The 26,652-nt window shown below is 36.4% G+C and overlaps 3 protein-coding genes across 4 annotated transcripts in view; 1 reads left to right on the top strand and 2 right to left on the bottom strand.

Moving 5' to 3' along the window:
• The window catches only part of IFT74 (intraflagellar transport 74), a 155,777-nt gene that overhangs the window by 73,614 nt on the left and 55,511 nt on the right, over positions 1-26,652 (bottom strand). The gene's annotated exons all lie outside the window — the stretch shown is intronic.
• Positions 9,716-10,281, bottom strand: LOC138163210 (large ribosomal subunit protein eL43-like). Its single transcript, XM_069090727.1, has one exon. The coding sequence runs from the start codon at positions 10,052-10,054 to the stop codon at positions 9,776-9,778; it is 279 nt and encodes a 92-aa protein (XP_068946828.1). The 5' UTR covers positions 10,055-10,281; the 3' UTR covers positions 9,716-9,775.
• The window catches only part of LRRC19 (leucine rich repeat containing 19), a 20,275-nt gene continuing 4,437 nt past the window's right edge, over positions 10,815-26,652 (top strand). Inside the window, 5 exon segments of the mRNA XM_069090434.1 lie at positions 10,815-10,912; positions 19,969-20,055; positions 21,733-22,246; positions 25,136-25,336; positions 26,585-26,651. Of these exon segments, the coding sequence (XP_068946535.1) occupies positions 19,978-20,055; positions 21,733-22,246; positions 25,136-25,336; positions 26,585-26,651 (860 nt within the window). The 5' untranslated portion in view covers positions 10,815-10,912; positions 19,969-19,977.

Here is a 26,652-nt window from a genome sequence, read left to right as displayed (position 1 = left end):
CCCTGACCCCAAGGAGCAGGGATGGTTGCTTCCTGAACTTGAAGCCCACAGATGGTGGGGGGACCAAGCAGCTGACCAGAAGGTGACTGCAGGAATCTCTTTGCTGGCACCAAGGCAGTGTTCTCTTGCTTTGCCCTGCTTGGATCGGGGTCACAGTTTTGGGTGGTAGTCCTGGGGTAAGGAATGCTGGCATGGCAGAGCTTGTGGCTGCTGTGGAGAGGTAGTTCTCCTCACAGTTCTGAGGCAGGTGCCTAAAAGAAGCTGTGACAACAGCTGAGTAATAACACTCTCCACTCTGGAAGCAGAGTTCTACCATGGCAAAGAGCTCAAAAGCCAAGTAATTGGCTGGCAACATGAGCAAACAGAAGATGAGAAATCAGACTACAGAATCGTTTTTTGATGGCAAAGCCGATCAAAACATAGAACCAGAAGAAGACAACAAAGTCAAAACTCCTGCATCAAAAGCCTCCAAGAAAAATATGAACTAATCGCAGGCCATGGAGGAGCTCAAGAAGGATTCTGAAAATCTAGTAAGGGAAAGAGAAAAAAATTGGGAAGAGAAATGAGAGTGATGCAAGAAAATCATGAAAAATGAGTCAACAGCTTGGAGACTTAAAAAAATACTGAAGAAAATAACACCTTAATTTTGAGGTGGTAGGCCAGGGAAAATGGGGAGAAAATTTGTAACTTAAAATCTTGTGGAAATGAATGATGTAAACTAGAAGTTAATAAAGCATTTGATAAAGTAAAGTTATATACAATCTAAAAAAAAATAACACCTTAAAAAATAGAGTAACTCAGGGGCAGCTAGGTGGCACAGTGAATAGAATAGGCCCTGGAGTCAGGAGGACCTGAGTTCAAATCTGGCCTCAGACACTTATCACACACACACACAAAAACCTAGCCATGTGACCTTGGGCAAGTCACTTAACCCAAATTGCCCTCCAAAAAAAATAAGTCAAAAAAAATAGACTAACTCAAATGGCAAAAGGGGTCCAAAAAAGACAATGAGAGAAGAATACCTTAAAAAGCAAAATTGGCCAGATGGAAAAGGAAGTTCAAAAGCTCGCTGAAGAAAATAATTCCTTCAAGATTAGATTGGAGCAAGTAGAAGGTCTTTATAAGAAATAAAGATATTATAAAACAGACCCAAAAGAATGACAAAATAGAAGGCAATGTGAAATATCTCATTGGAAAAACCACTGACCTGGAAAACACATCCAGGAGACATAATTTTAAAAGTATTGGACTACCTGAAAGCCATGATCAAAAAAAGAGCCTAGGGGCGGCTAGGTGGCACAGTGAACAGAGCACCAGCCCTGGAGTCTGGAGGACCCGAGTTCAAATCCAACCTCATACACCTAACACAAAAACTAGCCGTTGACCTTGGGCAAACTACTTAACCCCAATTGCCCTCCAAAAAAGCAAAAAACAAACAAAAAAAGAGTCTAGATACCATCTTTGAAGAAATTATCAAGGAAAAATACCCTGATGTTCTAGAACCAGATGAAAAGACCAGAGCTGAAGAGAAAATCTGACTTTTAAATACAAAAAGCAAGAGAAGCATGAAAAGGTAAACAGGAAAGAGAAATCATAAGGAACTTATTAGAGTTGAACTGTTTACATTCCTACATGGAAAGATGATGTTTGTAACTCATGAGACTTTTTTCAGGATTACAATAGTTGAAGGGAATTTATATATGTGTGTAGGTATATATACATATATGTATATATAGGTGGGTGTATGTGTGTGTATATATGTGCATGCATGTATATGTGTGTATATGTATACATAGTGGGGACAGGGTGAGTTGAATATGAAGGAATGATATCTTAAAAATAAAATTAAGAGGTGAGAGAGGAATATAGTGGGAGAAGGAGAAAGGGAGAGATAAAACGGGGTAAATTATCTCACATAAAAGAGGCAAGAGAACGCTGTTACAATGGAGAGGAAGATCAGGGAAGCAAAAGGGAATGAGTCAACTTGCTCTCACTGGACTTGGCTTAAGGAGGGAATAACATACACACTCAATTGGGTATCTTACCCTATAGGAAAGTAGGGGGGAAGGGGATAAGGGGGGAAAATGATAGAATGGAGGGCAGATTGGGGAAGAGGGTACTCAGAAGCAAACACTTTTGAAAAGGGACAGGTTCAAAGGAGAAAGCAGAATAAATGGGGGGCAGGATAGAATGGAGGGAAATATAGTTAGTCTTTCATAATATGACTACTATGGAAAAGTTTTGCATAGCTACACATGTATAACCTATATTGTCTTCACACTGGGGGTGGGTGAGGAGGGAAGAAGTGAGAGAATCTAGAACTCAAAGTTTTAAAAACAAAAATTAAATAAATTGTTTTTTACATGCAACTGGGAAATAATATATACAGACAACAGGGTACAGACATCCATCTTGCCCTACAAAAAAGTAAGTAAGAAGGGGGTAAAAGGGGGATGGGGGGATATAAGAGAGGACACACTGGGGGAAGGTGTATTTGGTATGCTTGCCATTTTGGGGTGGGGGGGATAGAGGAGAGATCGGAGAAAATTTGTAACTCAAAATCTTGCGGAAATGAATGTTGAAAACTAAAAATAAATAAAATCTATTAACTCAGGAAAAAATAACAAAGTCTTAGAAAAACCCTGGATTTTGGTAAGAAAACATGACTAAACATGATTTCATCAAAAACTGGCTTCTGTGTAGGTAGAAAAAGCAAACAAAAAAAAAGGAATCATTAGACTCTGAAAACTATGACAGAAAAAGAAGCTTGAACAGTACATTTCAAGAAATTTTAAATGAAAACTACCAAGATCTATTAGAACCAGAGGGCAAAGTAAAGATAAAGGGAATCTACCAATTGTTTCATGAAAGGAACCACAAAAGGAAAAGTTGAAATAATGGCAGAGACAAGATTCAGAACTCCCATGTAAAAAAATTTTTTTTTTTAAATTAGGGCAAACATCCAGAAAGAAGTTCGTAGGACCTGCTCCATGGCTTCAGTTATCTCTATGCAGATGGTTTCCATCTCTCCTGAGAGTCAGTCCTGTACCACTAAAGGACAAACCTCCAGCTGATTATCCCATAAGCATCTCAAACTCATTATTTTTAAAACAGATTTAATTTATCTTTCTTTCTAGAGCACAGCATGCCTCCATTTCCTCATTTCTTTCCAGCACACCACCAAGATTCTCATTAGCCAGGATTGCAAGTTTGAAGTCACTTATAACTTTTTTCCTATCTCCCATGGACTCCCACGCCCATCACGTTCTGCAAAATCAACCTTTGCAAGTGGGTCAAATAACAAATCATAGAAACAATATTTTCATTAAAAATAATGACAACAGGGGTGGCTAGGTGGCACAGTAAGTAAAGCGTCCCCAGAGTCAGGAGTACCTGAGTTCAGTTCCGGCCTCAGACATTTAACACAAAAAAAACTAGCCATGTAACCTTGGGCAAATTACTTAACCCCAATCGCCCTCCAAAAGGCTAATAATAATAATAATAATAATAATGACAACAATGGAACCACATACCAAAATGAGTGGTATGTACCAAAGCAGTACTTTGGGAATGTTTATATCTTTAGAAACACACACCTATAAAAGAGAGAGAAAGCAGTTCAATGAATTGGGCATGCAACTTCAAAAACTAGAAAAAGAACAAATTAAAAATCCCCGATTGAGCATCAAATTAAAAATTCTGAAAACCAAAGATGAGATTAATAAATTGAAAGAAAACTATTGAGCTAATAAATCTAGGAGCTGGTTTTATGAAAAGCAAAACAAAATAAGATAGATAAGCCACTGCTTAATTTGATTTAAAGAAGAAAACCAAATATACTACTTATCAAAAATAAAAAGAGTGAACTCATTACCAATGAAGAAGAAATTAAAAGCAATATTTTGCTCAATTATATGTCAATAAATCTGACAATGTGAGCAAAACTGATGAATATTTATGAAACTATAAATTACCCAGATTAATAGATGAGGAAATAGAATACTTAAATAACCTCATCTTAGAAAAAGAAATAGAACAAACCATCAATGAACTTCCTAAGAAAACACCCCCAGGGAGAGATTGGTTCACATGCAAATTCTATCAACATCTAAAGAACAAACAGTTCCAAATAATATTTGGAAGAACAGGTGAAGAATAAGCCCTACCAAATTCCTTCTTTGACACAAATGTGGTTTTGATATCTAAACCAGGAAGAGTAAAAATGGAGAAAGAAAGCCATTGACCAATTTCTTTAATGGATATCAGATATGCAAAATATTTAAGTAAAATGGTAGCAAGGAGATTACAGCAATATGTCACAAAAATCATACACTATGACCAGATGGAATTTATTTATACTACGAAAGCAGGGAGGTTATTATAAAGAAAACTATCAGTATAACTGATCATATCAATAACAAAACGAACAAAAAAACATGAGATAGATTCAATAGATGTAGAAAAAGTCTTTGATAAAATACAATACCCATTCTTAGTAAAAATCAAAGAGGGTGGCAGAAGTAAGATGGCAGAGTAGAAACAGGACTTCTGCACAGCTCCCACTTCCACCTTCTCCAATACATGTAAAAAATGATTCTAAACAAACTTTAGAGCTACAGAACCCACAAAGTGACAGAGAGAAACTAACCTCCCTCTGAAGACAGGCAAAAGGAGCCAGCACAGCACACTGGGAGCAGAGCCCAGCCCCATGTGAGACCAAGGTTTTGGCCTAAAGGCAACCCAACCAGCCAGTAGAGGGCTAGAGGGACATCAGGAGAGTGGATCACCAACAGCTGTGGCAGTTTCCAGAATTATCAACCCATAAATGCCAAAGACAAAGTGAGAGGTCAGTGGACTGTGGGAACAGGGAGTTCAGGAGTGCGGTCCGGCCTCTGCTACCTGGAAGGCAGAAGCGGCTTAGGTGTGGTGACTACCGTCATGTGACTACTTCAGAGCTCGGGGCCTGCAGACTGTAGGGGGACCAAGTGACCAGTCTAAGGAGGAATTGCTCTTGCTTTAACATGCTTGGATCTGGATCACTGTCTGGGGTGGAGGTTCTGGGGTGCGTGACCAGCATGCCAGAGCATGTGGAGGCTTCAGAGAGGCCAGCCAAATAATAGCTCCAGCAGCTGAGAAAACCCCAGTGATTTGGGACAAATCTGCCCCCTCTGGTAGCAAAAGTTCAAAAGTCAAGTAATTGAGTGGCAAAATGAGCAAGCTAGGGAAGCAAGGCAAGCACAGAATTCCTTTTGGGGGGACAAAAAGGATCAAAGCATGGGATAGGAGGAAGATAGCGAAGTCAGAACTCCTGCACCAAAAGCTTCCATCAAAAGAATAAACTGCTCACAGGCCATAGAAGAGCTTAAGAAGGATTTTGAAAACCAAATAAGAGAAGTGGAGCAAAAATTGGAAGAGAAATGAGAATGATGCAAGAAAATTATGAAATGAGAGTCAACAACCTGACTGAAGAAAATCACACCTTAAAAAAATATACTAACTCAAATGGCAAAAGAGGCTAAAAAAAGCCAATGAGGAGAAGAATGCCTTAAAAAGCCGAATTTGCCAGATGGAAAAAGCATCTCAAAATCTCACTGAAGAGAATCATTCCTTAAGAATTAGATTGGAGCAAATGGAAGCTAGCGACTTTATGAGAAATCAAGATACTATTAAATAGATCCAAACAAACGAAAAAATAGAAAGCAATGTGAAATATCTCTTTGGAAAAACCATTGACCTGGAAAATAGATCAAGGAGCGATAATTTAAAAATTATTGGACTACCTGAAAGCTATGATAAAAAAAAAGAACCTAGAAATCATCCTTCAAGAAATTCTCAAGGAAAATGGCCTGATGTTTTAGAACCAGAGGGCAAAATAGAGGTTGAAAGAATCCACTGATCACCTCCTGAAAAAGATTCCAAAAGGAAAACTCCGAGGAATATTATAGCCAGGTTCTGGAATTCCCAGATCAAGGAGAGAATATTACAAGCAATCAGGAAGAAACAATTTGAATACTGTGGAAACACAATCAGGACAACTCAGGATCTGGCAGCTTCTACACTGAGGGATCAAAGGGCATGTAATATGATATTCCAGAGGTCAAAGGAGCTGGGATTAAAACCAAGAATCACCTACTCAGCAAAACCGAGTATCATGTTTCAGGGGAAAATATGGTCATTCAATGGAATAGAGGACTTTCAAGCATTCATGATGAAAATAAAAACAGAGCTGAATAGAAAATTTGACATTCAGATACAAGAAGCAAGAGAAGCATGAGAAGGTACACAGGGAAAAGAAATCATAAGGAATTTATCAGACTTGAACTACTTACATTCCTACATAGAAAAATGATAATTGTAACATATAAAACTTTTATCAGTATGAGAATAGTTGAATGAAATACAAATATATATACATACATACATATATATGCATACATACATATATATGTCTAAATAGAAGGGTATATGGGTATATGAATACATATGTGTGTGTATATATGTGTACAGGTATACATAGACAGAGGGCACAGGACCAATTGAATAGGAAGGGATGATACTTAAAAGGTGAAATTAAGAGGTGAGAGAGGAATATAATGAGAGGAGATGGGGAGAGATAGAATGGGGTAAATTATTTCATACAGAAGAGGCAAGGGAAAGCTGTTACAAAGGAGGGGAAGAACAATAAGGAAAAAGGGAATGAGTCAATCTTATTCTCATTGAATTGGGCTTAGGGAAGGAATAATATACACACTAAATAGGGTATCTCACACTACAGGAGTGTAGGGGGGCAGGGGATGAGAGGGGATGATGGGAGGGTGGATTAGGGAGAGGGAAGTTGGAAGCACCCACTTTTGAATAGGGACAGGATCAAAGTAGAGAATAGAACTAGTGGGGGGTGAGATAGGATGGAGGGAAATATAGTCAGTCCCTCACAATATATCTACTGTGTTAATGTTTTGCATAGCTACACATATACAACCTATATTGAATTGCTTATCTTCCCAGTAAGGTTGGGTAATGAGGGAGGTAGGGAAAGAATCTGGAATTCAAAGGTTTAAAATCAAATGTTTAAAATTTATTATTATTATTATTATTTTACGTGTAACTGGGAAATAAGATATACAGACACTGGGGGATAGAGATCCACTGATCCACCATGCCCTACTGGAAAGTTGGAGGGGGAATGGGGGAAAATATGGGAGAGAGCAGATTGGGGAAGGGGATATTCAGTGGGATCGCTGTTTTGGGGTGGTGGGTTGGGGAAAAGTGGGGAGAAAATTTATAACTCAAAACCTTCTAGAAATGAATGATGTAAACTAATAAATAAATAAATATAGGGGTGGGTATGTGGCACAGTGAGTAAAGAGCCGGCCCTGGAGTCAGGTGGACCCGAGTTGGGTTCTGGCCTCAGACAGTTAACACCCACACAAAACAACTAGCTGTGTAACCTTGGGCAAGTTACTTAACCCCAATTGCCCTCCAAAAAAGGCAAAAAAATATATACATATATATATATATATATATATATATATATTTTTTTTACATGCAACTGGGAAATAAGATATACAGGCACTGGGGCATAGAGATCCATCCTGCCCTACCGGAAAGTTGGAGGACGTATGCAGGAGGATATAGGAGAGAGCAGATTGGGGGAGGGGTATTCAGTGGGTTTGCTGTTTGGGGTGGTGGGTAGGGGAAAGATTGGGAGAAAATTTGTAACTCAAAATCTTGTGGAAATGAATGATGTAAACTAAAACTAAACCTAAAATTTAATTTTAAAAATCACTAGAATGCATAGGAATCAATTGAAGTTTTCTTAAAATGATAAGTAGTATCTATCTAAAACCAAAAACAAGCAATATCTATAACTGGGGCAAACTTGAAGCCTTCCCAATGAGGTTGGAGTTCATAAAACATGGATGTCAATTATCACCACTATTATTCAATACCATATTAGAAACTCTAGATATAGTAATAAGAGAAGACAAAGAAATTGAAAGAATAAAAGTAGGCAATGAGGAAACAAAACTATAACTCTTTGTGAACGAGAAAAACCGAAAGCATCAACCAAAACAACTATTTGAAACAATGAACAAGTTTAGCAACATTGTAGGATAAAAAATAAACCTACATGAATCATCAGCATTTCTGCATACTTGCAAAATAAGTCAGCAGCAAGAGATAGGAGCAGAGTGAAGCATACTTTTTTCACTTTTTAAATTTTTGTTGCTTTTTTGTTGCAATATGGCTAATATGGAAATGTTTTGTATGACTTCACATAGATAAGTGATATTATATTGCTTGCCTTCTTCAGTGGGTGTGGAAGTGGTGGCATCTAGGGAGACAATTTGGTTCTCAGAATTTTTTAAAAATGTCAAAAATAAAAAGAATTAAAGAAAAAAAAGTAAATTCAACCTTTGCAATTACTGTTGCAGTTGTCTTCTCTCTATTCATACGCCACCATGATAGCTCAGAACCTCATCACCTCTAATGTGGTCTATTGCCAATAACCTCCTAATCTGACCCTGTTTCTCCTTTCTCAATCCTTTACACAACTACCATAATCTTCCTAAAGATCAAGTCTAACTATGTTTCTCCTCTGTTAAACAAGTTCAAAGGCAAAAGCAAAGGAATAACACATACAGTGACTACAATAATGTAAATAAAAGCAATATTAAAAAAGCAAAAAAAAAACCAAGTCTAATACAATGATTAATATTTGTTCTAAATTATCCTTGGATAAAACGTATTTCAGTTTACAAAGAGTGTGACAGCTAGTTGACACAGTGACAGAGCACCTACCCTAGAGGCAGGAGGACCCTCGCTCAAAGTCAGCCTCAGACAGTCAGTAGCTGTGTGACCCTGAACAAGTTGCTTCATCGCTGTGGCCTCCTCCCCACCACCCCCAGTACAATAAAATACAAAGAGTAAGCTACAAAAATGGAAAATGACACATATTATCGTTTGAAATCACTCTATTGGAGACCAACCAAGTGGGCAGACCAGAAGGAAGCGGCATAGCCAAGCTCATCCAACTACTCCACAAAGATCTAAAAATATACCACGTCATACTCTGATTGAGACATCCAAGAAAGCAATCTATGTCATTATTCCAGTCTATGTTGTCACAAGGAGGAAGAGACAGAAAGGTCTGAGGATATAGAGAGATGGGGTCTAACCACGAACATTCCATGGGGGCACTTCTCAGGCAGGGACTAAACGAGAGCCTGCCTGCAGCCGGGCATCAGGTCAAGGAGAGGTTCCAGATCTGGCACAGAGCTGTCTAATTGTGTTTAATGAGCAGGAACAGTGGCAACTAGCAGCTATCACTCACTACTCACTGATGGGTACTGAGGAGACTTGAGCCATGCTGGCATGAGGGTGGGGTTGGCAGTGTGGTGGCAAGGTTGGTCCAAGACAAAGAATGATCATGAATGGATCCTGGGCTACGTACTGAACAAGGAGGATGTACAGAAGCAAGCAGTGCTGCAGCACTCTCATCCACTGAGGGGTGAGACTAACAGGCAGTGTGGCTCACTGTGAAAGAGCACAGTGCTTTGAGTCAGAAAGCATGGGTTCAAATCCCAGTTTCTGCCACATTCTACTTGTGTGATACTGGGCAAGACACTTAACTTTCTGAGTTTCTGCATCTATAAAAATGAGGTCAGTGGATTAGATGACTCCCAAGGTCCCTCACAGCTCTTTTTTTAATTTTTATTCAATAAATTAACCCCATTTATTGTTGGACTATGGGCTACAGATATTTGATAAGATTTTACTGGTCTTTCAATTCCTTCAGTCTTCTGACGGCAGATTTGCCTGTGACTGCAGAGGTGGTATTGTAGGTCCATGCACCACCAGCTACTGTTTTCATACAGGATCCACAATGCCAGATACCCACAGCCTGTCTCTTCATTTTGGTTTTGCCACAGAAGGAGCAGGTATACTTGGCATGCTGGCTAATTTCAATTTTCTTCACTATTTTCCTGAGGGATGCACCATAACGTGTTCCATATTTACCAACAATTCCGACCTTCTTGGTACGTTTAGCCATGTTATCGGTGCTGGGGCTGGAGCTGGGAGAGGCCCCTCACAACTCTTAAATCTACAATGGGAAAAGTGTTAGATCTATATCCTTGAACCTCCATTATCCTACAAAGGCATATCCCGCCCCAGTTTACTTTGAACAGATATTTTTTCACCACATTTCACTCACTCAGGCATAAATGCCCAGCACTTTTACATTTTGGATCCACTGTACTTTTACTATGATTTCCTCTGTTTGCCCATGTTCACTTCTCATATGTCTACAATACATAAATGATAATCATGGTTGAACTGCAGAATAGGAAGGCTGTATAACTTTCAGATGGTCACACAAAGACCATACAGAGTGCAAATCAAATTAAAACCCAGGGCTCTTTTTTCTTTCACAACATGAGTACAATTCTGCTTACATCACGATATGTTTATACAACTTATATCCCTTTGCCATAAAAATGAGCATTTTGCTAAAGTGAAACTAAATGGAAAAGAAACTTGGTAGCATTTCCTCATAGCACAGATTCAAAAACATCATAGGTCCACAGTATTAAGTAATGTGGCATCTATATATTCCAAGTATGACTTTTCTCATGGTTATGTTATTTTTACATATCAATTATTCAAAGAGATGATTCATTAGTGATTAGAAACATTAACATGATTCACAATTAACAATAATGATCTTAAGAAACAATGCTTCTAGTCGATCTTTTGCTAAAGAAGTTCTGGCCTCTCTTTTTTTTTTTTAATCGTGAAGTCCAAAGGTTAAGACAAAGTGAAATACTGTTACAACATATAACTTCTTTTAATGGAGGAAAAGGAATAATACAAGATCTCGATACACCTCATTTCCCAAGAAAAAGTAAAGGTAAGAGCCTATACTACCTGTAGATTTAAAAAATACAATAACTACCTACTATCGTCTTAACCGTATTTTAGAACAATTTTTTTTAGCAACAGGCCAGAAATATAATTGCACTTTTATGTACCCAGAAGGAATGTGAACCTTGGATGCAGCTAAGGGAACAATTTCCTGATAAAATTATGCACGAATATAAAGGAACTGCTTTTGTTTTGCAAAACTCAATGTTTTGATTTTTTCCTACAAGATTTATAAACTCTTTTTTAAACAATCCAAATGTCTTTGTTTTTTTGAAACTTGTTAGGCATATAGAAAGCATTTTTTGAATTTAAATGATCTAAATTTTTGTTAAGCAAATTTGTTAACTAAAAAAATCCATTTTACTTACCCAAACATATTTGTTGCTACTTATCTTTATTAAACAATAGCTTTTTACATAAAACAACTAAAAGATTAAAGGAATTTGTACCTGAAAATAGAATGCAAAAAACATTTGTTTTTTGTCTCTCACTGAACATATACTGAATGTATACAAAGCTTTTTGAAGTAATATAATACACAGGATATGTATAAAGAAACAGAATTAGGCAGAGTAATAAAAATTATTCTAAATGACCAATATTATTGAGTTCATATATGCAAAGGCTATTTCAAATGGACTAAGTAGAATAAAAATAAAATCATGGTATATGATTGTAGCGGTGGGTTATTTAGTGATGAAATTTATTCTTTTGTGACAATATAAAATATAATAACTATGTCTATGTCACCAAAAGAACAGATTCCTGGTTCAATATTTTATGACATGCTGGTTCATTAGTCAATATAATTTGATTATTAGGACAACCCCCTAAATTTCCATGTGATTAGTTTTAGTTTCTTATCAAATGTTTACTACTTACTGCCTCTGTGATCTTCTGTACATTACTAACATTAGATTTGGAGTCAGAGCCCCTGAGTTCAAATCCTTGTTCTGCTATTTACCACCTGTGCAACCTTCACTTCACTTCTCTGGGCTTCAGTTTTCTCATCTATAAGATGAGAGGATTCAGAGAGAGGGGTTCATTACCTTTCTTCAAAGGTCTCTTCCAGCTTTAAATCCTTTGGCCTTATAACTAGATGCAGAAACATTTTGATGTTCTTCTATTAACTGTATTTACTCTAACCCCCTCCCCACATACACTGCCAAAAAAAAAATCAAATGGTAAAAGAAAAAAAAGGGGGGGGGGGGAACCCTTTTAGTTTTTTTTTTTACAAGTAAAAGAATATTAAAGGAAGCTAAAAATGGAAATTTTTACTATCTCTAAATGTAGCAAAAGATTCTGAACCCTAATTAACAATGGAATCCCTGAACATTATAGACTCAGTATCTAATCTAAAAATATTGTGCTCCCAGCTAGACTAAGTATTCTCAACCTGTGGTCCATCAACTTAGGTTGGGTTCTTTAAAAATTTGATCAGCTATTTTAATGTAATTGGCTTCCTTTCTTAGTCTATGTATTTTATTTTATGCATTTAAAAACATTATCCTTAGAAAGGAGTCATACCCTTCACCAATGGGCAAGGAGGTCCACAACAAAGAAAAATGGTTAAGAATCCATACACTAGGGGCGGCCAGGTAGCACAGAGAACAGAGCACTGGCCCTGGAGTCAGGAGGACCCACGTTCAAATCTGGCCTCAGACACTTAACACAAAAACTAGCTGTGTGGCCTTGGGCAAGTCACTTAACCCCAACTGCCCTCCAAAAAGCAAAAAAAAAAAACTGTACACTAGACTGCATTTAGAAGTATCTGACTGAAAATTAAGTAGGAAATCTTAGGTACTACCAATAGGAAAAATTTCTTAAAAACCATTCACCAGAGCCTACTATCTCAAGTTTTTATCCTGTGTGTCTCTTCTCTTTCTTAAACTCCGTAAAAAATGTATGTGTGTATATTTGAATACTTTCTGCCTCTACTTTCTTTCCTATCACTCAATTATTACTCTCTAAGGGGGCGGCTAGGTGGCACAGTGAGTAAAGCTTCAGCCCCGGAGTCAGGAGGACCTGAGTTTGGTTCTGGCCTCAGACACTTAACACCCACACCAAAAAACTAGCCGTGTAACCTTGGGCAAGTTATTTAACCCCAATTGCCCTCCAAAAGGCAAAAAAAGAGAAATTATTACCCTCTAAAATCTGGAATTTGACCTCCTCCCTCAACTAAAGTCTCTCCAAAATTGCCAGTGATCTTTAAAATATTTCTATGTGTATATATAAATATATTTTCAATATGTAAAAGATTCGTCTTCTTTCCCTATCCTACCATACCCCCAAGTGAGAATGAAAGGAAAACAATCCCCCAATAAAAACATATACAATTAAGCCAAAATAAATTTCTGAATTTGCTATTCCCCCCCAAATATATTTCAGTCTGTACCCTGAGTCTCTATCAGGGTTACTGTTGGGGAGAGAGGGTTGTTACTGTGTACGACACAAGATAAACTCTATCAGGAGTTGTACCCATATTGTACCATTAGTCCTCTAGAATGAAAGTTGATTAGAATTCCTTATTCTTTCAAAGTTGTTTATTTTTGCCATTTTGTATTCCAACACATTTATATACTATTTGTTCATCCATTCCTTAATGTATAGGCACCCTTCAGATCTTGCTACAGTCTTTGCTACTTCAAAAAGAGCCATATGTTTGAACCGCCTTAGAATTTTTTTTACTTAGGCCTAATCTCTCCCATAATTTCCCCTCATTACAATCCCACCTTCTCCCTTTTCATTCCAATTTTCCTGTTAAGTAAAATGTATTTCTGTACTCAACTCTGTGTGCACGCCCATGGATGCATGTGCATTTTCTTCCTACCACTGAGGTGAGAATTAGAATGCCCAACACATCATTGTGTGAAGAAAAATAAAAGTGTTGCAAGTAAACTGAACAAACAAACCAAACAGTTCAGATGAGTCTGAGGCTGACCCGGTCCTCCCCCTTGTTTAGGTAGACGTCTACTTGCTCACCCTGAAGGATCATGGGAGATAATTTTCCCTAACCTTCCTTTCTCTCCCCCTCTAACCAGTATATTCTTCTCCCCTTTTGTCAACAGCATCAGCATATGATAGAACCACTCTCAGGCCTTGTCTAAACCGCTTCTATTTAACTCTGGGGACACACTATCATCTCCCCATATCAGATTGTAAACAGTTTGTCCTTGCTTTGTCCTTTCTCATTGGCCATTTGTGTTTACCTTTTTTCATTTCTCTTTACTCCAGTGTTCAGATTCTAAGTTTCTTCACAGCTTTTCCTCAGGAAAGCTTGGTGGTCCTTTATTTCATTTTTTCCTCTGTGTGATTATACTGTTTGATTGGGTAAATTATTCTTGGCTACAAGTCTGTATCTTTTTGTCTTCTGAAATAACATATTCCAGAATCTGGTCCTTTATAAATCATGTGTTGATACTACTATCTGTGGCTTGAATTCTTTCTTTTTGGCTGCTTGAAATATTTTTACTCTTTTTATTCTCATTGGGTATGTTATGTTTCCATTACTACAGTTTAATAACATAATAGCTTTTTGTGATATATTATTGACTCATTAAATTAGTCTTTCACTAAAAGTCTTGTGCCTTTTTTCATACAAAGCTTTGTCTGTTCTTCCTCTCCCATTCTGATGTTGCACAATTGAATATATTTAAATTAAATTTATTTTTTTTTAGTTTTCAACATTTACTTCCTTAAGTTTTAAATGTTTTCCCTCTCCTCCCCTCCCTCAACCCTCTCTCCCCAAGATGGCCTCTGCAATCTGATATAGGCTTTATATATACATTTCTATTAAATATATTTTCACATTAGTCATGCTGTATAGAATTATAACAAATGGGAGAAAACCATGAGAAAGAAAAAACAAAACGAAAAAAAGAAAAAGAAAATAGTCTGCTTCACTCTGCATACAGACTTCATAGTTCTTTCTCTGGATGTGGATGGCATTTTATATCATGAGTCCTTTGGAAATATTTTAGGCCCTTGCATTGCTGAGAAGGGCTAAGTCTATCAAAATCAGTCATCGCACACTGTGGCTGTTCCTGTGTACAAGGTTCTCCTGGTTCTGCTCACTTTACTCAGCATCAGTTCATATAAATCTTTCCAGGTTTTTTTGAAGTCTGCCTGTTCATCATTTCTTATAGCACAGTAGTATTTCATTGCATTCATATATGCACATTTTATAGCCCTTTGGGCATAGTTCCAAATTGCTCTCCAGAATGGTTGGATCAGCTCACAGTTTCACTAACAATAAGTATTTTTGTTCTTTCACTTGGAAGCCCTGCATTTTGGTTATGATGTTCCTGGGAGTTTTTATTTTGAAGTTTCTTTCAGGAGGTGACCACTAGATTCCTTTTATTTCCATTTTGTCCTCTAGTTCAAAGAAATCTCTGCAGTTTTCTTTTAAGATTTCTTGAAAAAAAATGTCTAGGGTCTCTTATTTTTGGTCATAGAATTCAAGTAGTCCAATAATTCTTAAATATTTTTCTCTTCAATTTGTTTTCCAAGTTAGTTATTTTTGCTATAAGAAATCTTAGATTTTCTATCTTTTTCAGTCTTTTGATTTAATTAAAATATTTTTTGTTGACTCAGTCACTGGCTTCTTTTGGTTCATTCTAATCAGGGAGTTTGTTTGGATAATGTTTAGTGTCAAGTTGTTCCCTTCATAGCTCTCATTTCCAATGTTTCCTCTCTAGAGCTCCAATTTCATTGATCAAAACATTTTAAACTCTTTTTTTAAAACTCTTGCTTCATCTCTCCTAGGAATTTCTGCCCAAACTGTTTTTGTTTGAGGTTTTTCTTTTTTTGTTAACAAAAGTTGTTTACAAAGTTTGTTTTTGAATCATTCTTTTTTGGGTTTTTGTCTTGAGTGTCTCTACAAGCTTTTTGTTTGTATTGCTTTTTGGAGGGGGAAAGGCAGGGCAATTGGGGTTAAGTGACTTGCCTAAGGTTACAAGGCTAGTAAGTGTTAGGTATCTGAGGTCGGATTTGAACTCAGGGCTTCCTGACTCCAGGGCCGGTGATCTACTCACAGAGCTACCTAGCCGCGCCCCCTACAAGCTTTTAATAAGCAAATCTGATGGGTCTTTTTTCAGTCTTCTTCCTCCTTGATTTCTCTGTTGAGAATTTGGTACTGTCAACCATCTTCTCCTCCTGCATCCCCTTGCTTCTCTGAGCTTTTGCTCATACTGTCAGTTCACTTCCCACCTGCCTGGCCAATCCTTCTTAACTGTCCTTTGCAGGCTTTCACCTCACTGTCCCTAATTTTGGATGTACTCTAGGCCTTGGGCTCTCTTCTCTCTCACTTGGACACCTCATCTGCTCACATTATTTAGCTGTCATCTCCATGCAGATTACTCTCAAATGTACATATTCATTCCCAGTTGCTTTCTAGCACTATAACACCAAATGCCTAATGGACGTTTCAAACTGAATGTAAGTAAGTGCCAGGCACCATGCTAAGTATTCAACATAAAAAGAAAGGGAAAGCAGACAAACAAAAACACTGTCCTAGATCTCAAAGAGTTTGCATCTTAATGAGGAAAATAATATGTAAATATATGGTGAAAATAATACATAAATATATAGTGAAGATTTTATAAGGAAGGGATCATCAGTAGGGGGATGGAACACTATTCTAACAAAGGCCTCATGCAGAAGGTAAGATCTGAGTTGACTCTTGAAAGATAAAAACCAAAAAGGAAAAGGACCTATATGTACAAAAATATTTATAGCAGCTCCTTTCTATGGGTAAAGAATTAGAAACTGGGGGAGGCTAGGTGGAACAGTGAATACAGCACCAGCCCTGGAGCCCTGAAGTCAGAAGGACCTGAGTTCAAATCTGGCCTCAGACACTTAACACTTAATAGCCATGTGATCTTGGGCAAGTCACTTAACCCCAATTGCCCTGCCTTCCCCCCTCCAAAAAAAAAAAGGCAAAATAATAATAATTAGAAGCTGAGGGGATGTCCATCAGTTGTGGAATGGTTGAACAAATTATGGATGTGATTATGATAGAATACTATTGTATTATAAGAAATGATGAGCAGGATGCTCTCAGAAAAACCTGAAAAGCCTTGCATGAGCTGATGCAAAGCGAAATGTACTGTGTACAAAGTAGCAGCAATACTGTAAGATGATCAGCCATGAACGACTTAGTTATTCTCAGCAGTACAATGATCCACGACAACTCTGAAGGAATTCTGATGAAAAATGCTATCCATCCCCAGAGAAAGACCTGTTTGTATTTGAATGCAGACTGAAGTGTACTTTTACTTTATTTTTCTTGAGTTTTTTTTCTTGTCTGTTTTCTTTTACAATATGACCATTATGAATATGTTTTGTATGACTACACATGCATAACCTATATGAAATTATTTGCCTTCTCAATGGGTGTGGGGAGGGGGGAAGGGAGAGAATTTGGAATTGGAAGTTTTAGAAACAAATATTTAAAATTGTTTTTAGATGTAACTGGGGAAAAATAAAGTATTAAATAAAAGGTTTTTTTAAGCTATTAAAGTCACAGGGATTTTCAAGTCACAAATCCAGAAAAGACTGACTCTAAAATATGTGTAAGCGAAGACTCAAAGAAAAAATGTAGCTTGGGCACAAATTCAAGCAGAATTTGTGGTAGAGGTGAAGTAAGAGTTTAAAATGTATTAATCAATGAAATGAGAGGGGAAAATGGAATTTAAATGAGAGTTATGGAAAGATAAATCAGAAAGGTGCAAGAATTACAAAACCTTGCTCAAATGACATACTCTCTAAAACTTAGAATGGACCAAAAAGAAGCCAATGACTCCGTGTTTCAACAAAAAATTATTAAAACAAAATCAAAAGCCTGAACAAAAATGAAGAAAATTTAAGATTTCTCATCACAGAAACAAATGACCTGGAAAAAAAGATTCATAAGGAAAAATTTAAGAATCACTGAACTACTTAAATGCCATGACCAAAAAAGAAGAACCTAATTATATTTCAAGAAATTTTAAAACTGTTTACATTCCTTAGGACTAGAAGGCAAAGCAGAAACAGAAAGAATCCAGTAGTCACTTACTGAAACTCCAAAATGAACTCTTTTGTGAACATCACAGACCAAATCCAGAACTTCCAGATGAAAGAAAAAAAAATACTTCAATCAGACAGAAAGGAAGAATTCAGGTACCAAGGAGCCATAGTCGGCATCATATAAAATTTAAAAGCCAGCACTAAAAAAAGGAGAGAGGGCTTGGAATACAATATTTCAGCAAACAAGGGTTTCCTGATTGGACCCACTAAGGGGAAACTATCAGATGATATGGACAATGTTGCACAAGACGAAGTATGGATAGGTTGCAATTTATGAGAGAGATGTTAAACATGCAGTCCTCACAGCCACATTAAAATGCAATTGGGTGGGGGGCGCTAGATGGAGCATCGGCCCTAGAGTCAGGAGGACCTGAGTTCAAATTTGTCCTCAGACAACTGACACACTAGCTGTGTGACTTTGGGCAAGTCACTTAACCCCAAGTGCTTTACCTTTCCCCCCTCCAAAAATAATGTTAATAAAAAAATGTAATTGGGAAATATTTAACAAACAAAATACACAATAGAACACTGATGAAGTTAATATAGGGTTTTCTAAGACAATTAGCAGCCCACAAGGATACTTATGTATGGTTAGTGGCCTCTCTTTTTTACTTAAGTTTGATGACACTGATCCATATAATTGGGGAGAATAACTAAAGCCCTAAATACTGAAGTAATCTTCCAGTGATGTTATATGGATGTAAATCACAGAACACCACAATCTCCAAAGAATAAAAATTCCATATTATCCAAAGATAAAAATAGAAGCTTTTGTGCATATAAGAAGGTTGCAGTATATTATTAATAATGACTTAGTCTACAAGTGGTGTAAAATACATTATCAAGGAAATATGTAAGAAAAGAAGGTAGGTTAGTCATGTAATGAAAATGAAGGGATAATAGAAATGGAGGAACTATGGCAGAGCGAAAAAAAAAGCACTCCCTGTTTCTGAACTCAAAGGAAATGTGTTCAAATCCTGCCTCTCAATTTACCAGCTGTGTAACCTTGGGAAACTTTCTTAACTCAGTTTTCTTTATGTATAAAATAAGGGGCTGGGGAATTATTTGGCATGGAAGGTACATTTCAACTCCAGACCTATCACCCTATGAACTAAAAAACAAAGGCTATCAGACTGTTGGGAAGAGCCTTTGTAGAGAATGGGAAGAAATTAGTAAGAATTTCACAGAACGAGAAAGGATGTAAGTATAATGATCTGCACCAATACAGGGAATATCCAAAGGATGAATCCACTGAAATATATATTACTATAGTTTACTGAAGTAAACTCATATAACATATATGAACATAGGTACTTATATATTTGCATTGACTAGATAATAATAACAATAAAGATTACAATCATGATTGATGACATTTGCATAGTACTTTAAGGTTCATAACGTGTTTTAAAATACTTTATTTAATTTTATTCTCATGATGAACTTGTAATCCTTGTCTTCATTTTTAAAGATCTAAGTTTCAGAGACTAATTTGCCCATGGTCACGAACTGATAAATGTTAGAGTTGGGATTTGAACACAGGTCTCTCTTGAATCTAAGTTGAATACTTTTTCCCATTACAGCATATGTTCAATTATCAATGAAATCATGGGACTTTTTTCCCAATGTGAAAAGGCATATTTTCACATAAACAAAATGCATTTCCTAAATAACTTAAAATGAATAGAATCATCTATGTAAAAATGTGTCAACTATTTAAAAGCTCCTGTACTCTAATCGAATACATTTAACAAGAACTATATTAATAAAAAGCTTATACTCTGTTTGCTATTTGCTAGGATATTGGATTATTACTATTTTTTTACGACTAGGTTGGTGAAGTATTGGTCACTGTTGTTTTGTGCATTTTAGGAAAAAAATTAAAACAATCTAAGAAAACAAAGCTAAATAAATTACTGTAATAATTACAAGAACCTTGGTTTTATATAAAATAAAAAACCTCTTTTCTTTTAGGCTCTAAAGATGAGAATCACAGGCATCTTAATCTTGCTTTGGGAACTCTCGCTATTAGCTACAGGACTAAGCTGTACTTTTAAAATAGTAAGTTTTGAAATGGGAGGTATGAATTTTTTAATGGAGTTTTAAAAATACATTTTAAATCATTCATAAAATTAATCATTCATAAAAACTATGATCAATGTATTAACCAATCTTGACTCCAAAGGAATTATGAAGCACCTTCCTCTTCTTGGCAGAAATGTGGTGGGCTGTAGGTATATATGCTGTTGGACATGATCAATATGGCACTCTGAATTGCTTAACTGTATTTCGTCATGTGATAAGATTTTTCTGTGGAGGTAGCCACTGTGAAATGATAGTCACATAATTTTTAAAACATCAGTAAACCATTAAAAAGGAGTCAAATTGGCTGAATATTCTATAGGAATAGAACAGTAAAACAATGACCTATCTAAACAGGGGTTCTGAAAGTTATTATTGACCTATCCAATCAACTGTTTTTTAAACTGGTCTTTAAAAAAACCCATATATAAAAATATATTCAAAATCATATTTGTGAACTATGATCTGATTTGAAAGACTTGCTTTACAATAGCTATGGTTCCTAAAAATGTGGACATAAAAATGTCTGCACTTCTCCATGGATTGTCATTCTGAAACTAGAAATGAAGTTCTTTTAGAAAGGAAGGGGGAAACAGCTCTGGAATGGATTCCAAGGCATAAATACACATCTTACTCATAAATACAAGAAACCTTTTAAAAACATCTATTTATTGCAAAAAAATATTCCGAAGCCAAAACTGATATTTGTGTTTTCTTAGAATTTTATTACTTATGGTAAGGTCCCTTTCTGTACATTTTGCTATTGGGTATAGTGAAAAAGGATTTTTTTCATTATGTGTTTATTTTTCATTATATGTTCATTAAGTGTGGATTTCCACAAAGAGGGTTCCCTTTAAGTGGGACATACCCACGTATTACAGAGCGTTTCTCGTGGAAAAGTCAATAATAGTATTATTATGGTATATGATTATAGTGAGGGTGATGAGAACAACCCCCTGATTTAATGGACTGGATCTGAATTGTGTTACCTCCTGTGGGGTTGGTCGTGAGCTAAGATGACACAGAAGCTCCTGACTGGTATTCCCTATGATCTGGTAATCCTGCATATATACAGATCATACAAGGCTGATTCTGGTTAAACTGATATAAAAGAGCTGATAAGGTGTGTGTTAAGGATTGTATCAAAGAAGAGTGATTCAGAAAGAGCCACCATCCCTGTGGAATGTAAGAGAAACTGAATAAACATAATACTCTTTTTTTCTGAGTTATATTCAAGGCTTTTCTATCCAAGGGGCTAGAAAGGAAAGAAGATGGACTTACTGTGCTCTGCTTTCTTGCAATATCATTTCAGCAACAATTCAGAGCACATCCCAAGGGAAGGACTAGAGGGCACATGCAGCTTCATCAAGGGTTAAACCAGTCCAGTAAATTGGGATTCACCTTATCACCTCTTCTATCAGTATAACAAATCAGATTGTGTCTTTTATGGTTTGTATGTATGCATGATTTCCGAATCCTTTGGAAAATCAGTCTAGAATAGGAAAATGGTTTGTCATTTTAAAGTCCATAATACCAATAGATTATTCGATTCAAAACCAATTCCTTCCCCTATGTTTCAGGAACAATTTGTCTTCTGAGATCTTCTGGGAGTCTGTTCATTCCTTTCTGGTTAATATGCTTTTGTTCTTTCTTTAGGATGGCAGTCATAATTTCACTGCAAAGAGCCATACTTCAATTCCACAAAATATAAGTAAAAATACTACTGTACTTGATCTCAGTTATAACCAAATCACTCTGAACAGGAGAGATATAAGTACTCTTCAGACATACGTTTTGCTAACTGAACTCAATCTGGACAACAACAAAATTGTTTTCCTACGTAATAACACTTTTGGCAGTCTTTCCAACCTGGAACTTTTAAGTATCAGCAGCAACTCCATCAAAACAATTGAACAGGATGCTTTTGTAGGATTAGACAAACTAAAACAATTGTGTCTTAGCCAAAACAAAATATCCCAACTGAATCCTTATACATTGATACCTCTAAAAAACCTGATGGCTTTGAATTTGCAAGACAATATGATAAGTTATTTTGATATTCCAAGACAATTTCAACTGGAAAAAATAATTTTACATGGAAATCCATGGAACTGCTCTTGTAGTCTACAGAATTTACAATACTGGTTAAATACCTCAAAAGTAATGCTAGGTAAGTTACAGAAATTAAGATATTTCAAAAATAATATGTCATTCCCTAGAAGACTTACATAAAATCAAATTATATAAAAACAGTTCATTTGTTCATATTTGGATAGAAAATACTTTGAAAAACAGAAACTGTGAATAACAAAGTAACATGAATATGTACATAAAATTAGGTGCTATTTGACTCAAACAAAAATTCACTTTGTGTGATACTGCTTGCATTTCATGTATTTATGCTTCTTGCTTTGGAATTTGGGATTGCTTTTTACTTTTTTACTTCCTGTGTGAGATATGTTAGTGACAACAGATACTTTAGTTATATAGACTGAACTATATGTATAAGCTGAACACTTTGTATATCCTGATTTTGAAGATATGTTATTTAAAATATAACTTTATTTCAAAAGAAGCATACTCAGAATTAGATTCTATGTTTAAAAATATTTTAATGTCACTTTAAATGAAACTCAAGCTTAATGGGTAGTTCAGCACCTTTCTCACAAAACTCTAATTATTCTTTTTAAAAACTGCTCTGAGGGGCAGCCAGGTGGCTCAGCGAGTAAGATCACAGGCTCTCCAGTGTCGGGATGACCCAGGGTTCAAATCTGGGCTCAGCTACTTAGCACCACACCCAGAAATAACTGGCCATGTAACCTTGAGCAAGTTACTTAACCCAAATTGCTTAAAAAAAAACTGCTCTTGGGGCGGCCAGGTGGCTCAGCGAGTAAGAGCACCGGCTCCAGTGTTGGGATGACCTGGATCAAATCCCGGCTCAGATACTCAGCACCACACCCAGAAATAATAACTGACTGTGTAACCTTGAGCAAGTTACTTAACCCTGATTGCTTAAAAAAAAAAAACTGCTCTCGATCCAAAGTGGTGAGCTAAAAACTTCTGGGTTGCTTGATGTCAAAAATACACTCAGTTTCTTAGCTGTCACCTACTGGTAATTACAGTATTTCTGTCACCAGCCTATTCTAGAGTCTATTACTCAATAAACTAAAGCCATGTGCTCTCCTGCCTCCGTTCCTGAAGCTGAGAGAGGACTTACAAAAATGGTACAAGCCCTCAGGACTCCTACCTCCTCCACACCCCCAGGAAAAAGCAACTTTGTGACATATTATTTTTTCCATACCATAACATTTCCATACGACAACCATTTTTATAATTACAGAGATATTACTATCGCCTAGTTATTATTGGTACAACTTGAAATTTAAATAGAATAAAATTTTTCTTCTTAGCTACATGAAACTGTTACAAACTGCTTCAGTGAGACTTTTTGAGGAAAATGTTTTTGAGAGCATGTATCTATTTCACAGAGTGGACAGAAATTTAAAGATCTGCCTTTTATCAAGATCATTTTTAAAAAATAAATTAAATATTTGACTCTTAACAAAGCAGAAACTTTCAAGGGTACTTCCCATATGTAGAGTTAACTTGAGTGGTTTCTGAAGCCAGCTTTAAACCAACACACTAGCCTCAGAAAGTGTGATTTGTAATCGTGGTCCAGGCAAGATCATCAATGTAATCCACTTATTGATACCATGAGCAAGGCTTTTATAGAGTAATGAAACAAAGAAGGTAATTATAGGTCACTTAGTTTTCTAACATTGCTTTGTTCAATTTGAAGATGCCAGACAGTGATGTCCGTGTTAGGCCTTGACGACGATCATGGCCTTGATGATTTTCCAAGCCCTAAGAATAGTATCTAAAATGTATGGGAGAGCTGACACTTTCTGGCTAGAATCCCAGAACAGGCACAGTCCTGGATCTCCGGATACCAAGCAGGCTCTGATTTACAGCTGCATGAACAGGAAAACCAGGACTAGACATTTAGGACTGGCCTCTGCAAAGCCTGGAGCTAACTTATTTAGGACAGTCTGATTCCTGGATCAGATGTTTGGCTCCGTTCACCCATATACAAAAATTTTCAAAATTGGCAAAAGAAAATGTAACCAAAGTCTTCCTCTGTGAGTACATTTTCTGGTGACGATTTTAATTGCTATGACACCAACAGTAGTCTGAGCAAACATGAACTGGCTCAACGTGTGGAGCAGGTAGTCCTCCACTTATTCATGTAGCCAAAAATGACTTATGTCACCCAATCTGTACAGAAATATGTTATGGTGAACTTTAGACTTGCAAACTAATGCATATTATTAACCATTATCTGCTCATTTAAGTATCTGCAGCAATTCTACCTGTGCAACTGACCAGGCTGTCTTTATAGACTGACATAAATTCTTTATTTTAATGAAAATTAGAATGAATAAAGGTAATAAAGGGAAGCAGCTTGACACTGGACAGAGAGCGGATTTAGAATCAGGAAAAACTAGGTCCAAATGCTGCCCTGGATGTACAATGGCTGTGTGACCCTGGGCAAGTCAATCTAATTTCTTAGTGCCCCAGTTAACGATTCTTTAAGCCTTTTAGTTTTATTACAGGTCTCATCCCTCTCCCTCCTCAAAACCAAATCAAACCAAAGAAACCCCAGTATGGTATGGTGGAAGGAACATTGTAATAGATGTCAGAGACTTAGACTCTAGCCTCACATCTGCCACCAACCAGCTATGTGAATTTAGATAAGCACTTAACTAAGATAAGTTGTATGTTCATTAATAAAGTGAAAACACTGAGAAGATGTGCCAGTTTCCTTCTGGTTCCAAGTTTTTACTACTGTATGACTTAAATATAAATTATAATAAATTGCTTCCCCTTTATTTTAAGGAAATTGAAGGTAAGTGAATATTAAATTCCCTTTAAAAAAGCACTATTAAAAAATGAGGAGAATATGAGTTGACATAGGATGAAAAAAGCTACATGTTGATATAAATTGCCATTAATAAACCCTATCAACATTATCTCATAACTTATTCTCTCTATTTCACAGAATGTGAGAATATCACAAGGTGTAGCTCTCCAGATGCCCTGAAGAACTACAGTATCAAAACAGCACCTTACAGGGACAGATGTCATTCAAAATCACCCTTACCTATAACTCAACTTTCTAATATTCATTTTAAGTCCCCTAGCAACCCAATACTTTTTCAAAATTTAAATGACACTGTGAACAACATAACAAAAAATACAGGTAATGTACTGGATTTTTTAAATTTAAAATTTTATATAGAAATTCAAAATTTCAAATTACTTATATCCAGCTATATCACATGTAAGAAAGATCTCACCATTACTCTTTAAATGTTTTTGCATGAAAAAATAAATTCTAAGTCTAAATAAATTATATACATGTTGTTAATCCTCAGCAGATTGTAAACTCCTGGGTGTTGTATGTGTGTTTCCTCCATAATGCAGTGTATGGCACTGCCATTTTCTTATTGATTACCAAATGCTTATTGATGGAATTGGATTATAAAACAATGTATTATCCAAATTTTGATGGAAAAGCAATTTGACAAGAGTCTTCTTCTCAGATAAGTTTGGATTTTTCTTTTTAACAAATATTCAAAGGAAGAGGACTCTGCTAAACTGCCCTGGGGTCCTGGCTCTCCAGTTCTCTAGCTCCACTATCAGTCCAATTCAGCAAACACTGAGCAAGCACTGACTGGTGCAGGACATGACGGCAGGTCCCAGGAGACACAGAGTTGAAGAAGATACGGTCTTTACGTCCTCCTGCATGACTCTTTCCCATGACACTTTTCCTGACACACTGATGACTCGATCTTCTATCCAATAACATTTGTCATTTGACTTTCAACCCATCCTTATTATTTCTGTGGTAGGAGAGACTTCTCTATGAAAAATCAAATTCTGAAAAATTAATATATCCTATATATTGTTATTTTGTATAATGTGAAAAAATAGCCATCATTACGCAAAAGTTCAGGCTAATAAATATGCAAGTATAAAAGATCTATTAATTTTCACCATTCTGAATCTATTCTGAATATGGTGAGGGGTGGCTAGGTGGAGCAGTGAATAGAGCACCGGCCCTGGAGTCAGGGGGACCAGAGTTCAAATTTGGCCTCTGACACTTGACACACTTAATTAGCCGTGTGACTTTGGGCAAGTCACTTAACCCCAACTGCCCTCCAAAAAGCAAAAAAAAAAAAAAAAAAGGACATGGTCAATGGGGAAAAAACAAGTAAAAATAGCTACAGTATGGTAATCTTCATTATTTTGAAAAAGCTATTAGTATATATTACCTATCAAGTGCCATGTTTTCAAAAAGTTTCTTATAATAGATTTGTGCCTAATGAAAGGAGGGTGGTATCTTAGTTTTTGACACTAATAAAGCCATACATAATTTTGGGGTAATGAATTCCTTTACCTCACTTTTCTCAATTTGACAAGAATCTTTTTTCTATTTCTCTTTAAGACTATGAGCCTCTTGGTAAAAGCTGGGCCCTTCTTGTCGGTGTGGTAGTTGTGGTCCTGGTAACTTCA

This window comes from Petaurus breviceps, unplaced genomic scaffold (assembly GCF_028583685.1).
Source record: "Petaurus breviceps papuanus isolate PSGF00001 unplaced genomic scaffold, PetGlider_PUasm1.0 125, whole genome shotgun sequence".
NCBI lineage: Eukaryota > Metazoa > Chordata > Mammalia > Diprotodontia > Petauridae > Petaurus > Petaurus breviceps.
Note: the sequence above shows the minus strand (reverse complement) of the source record. Positions and strands in the feature narration are given on the sequence as shown.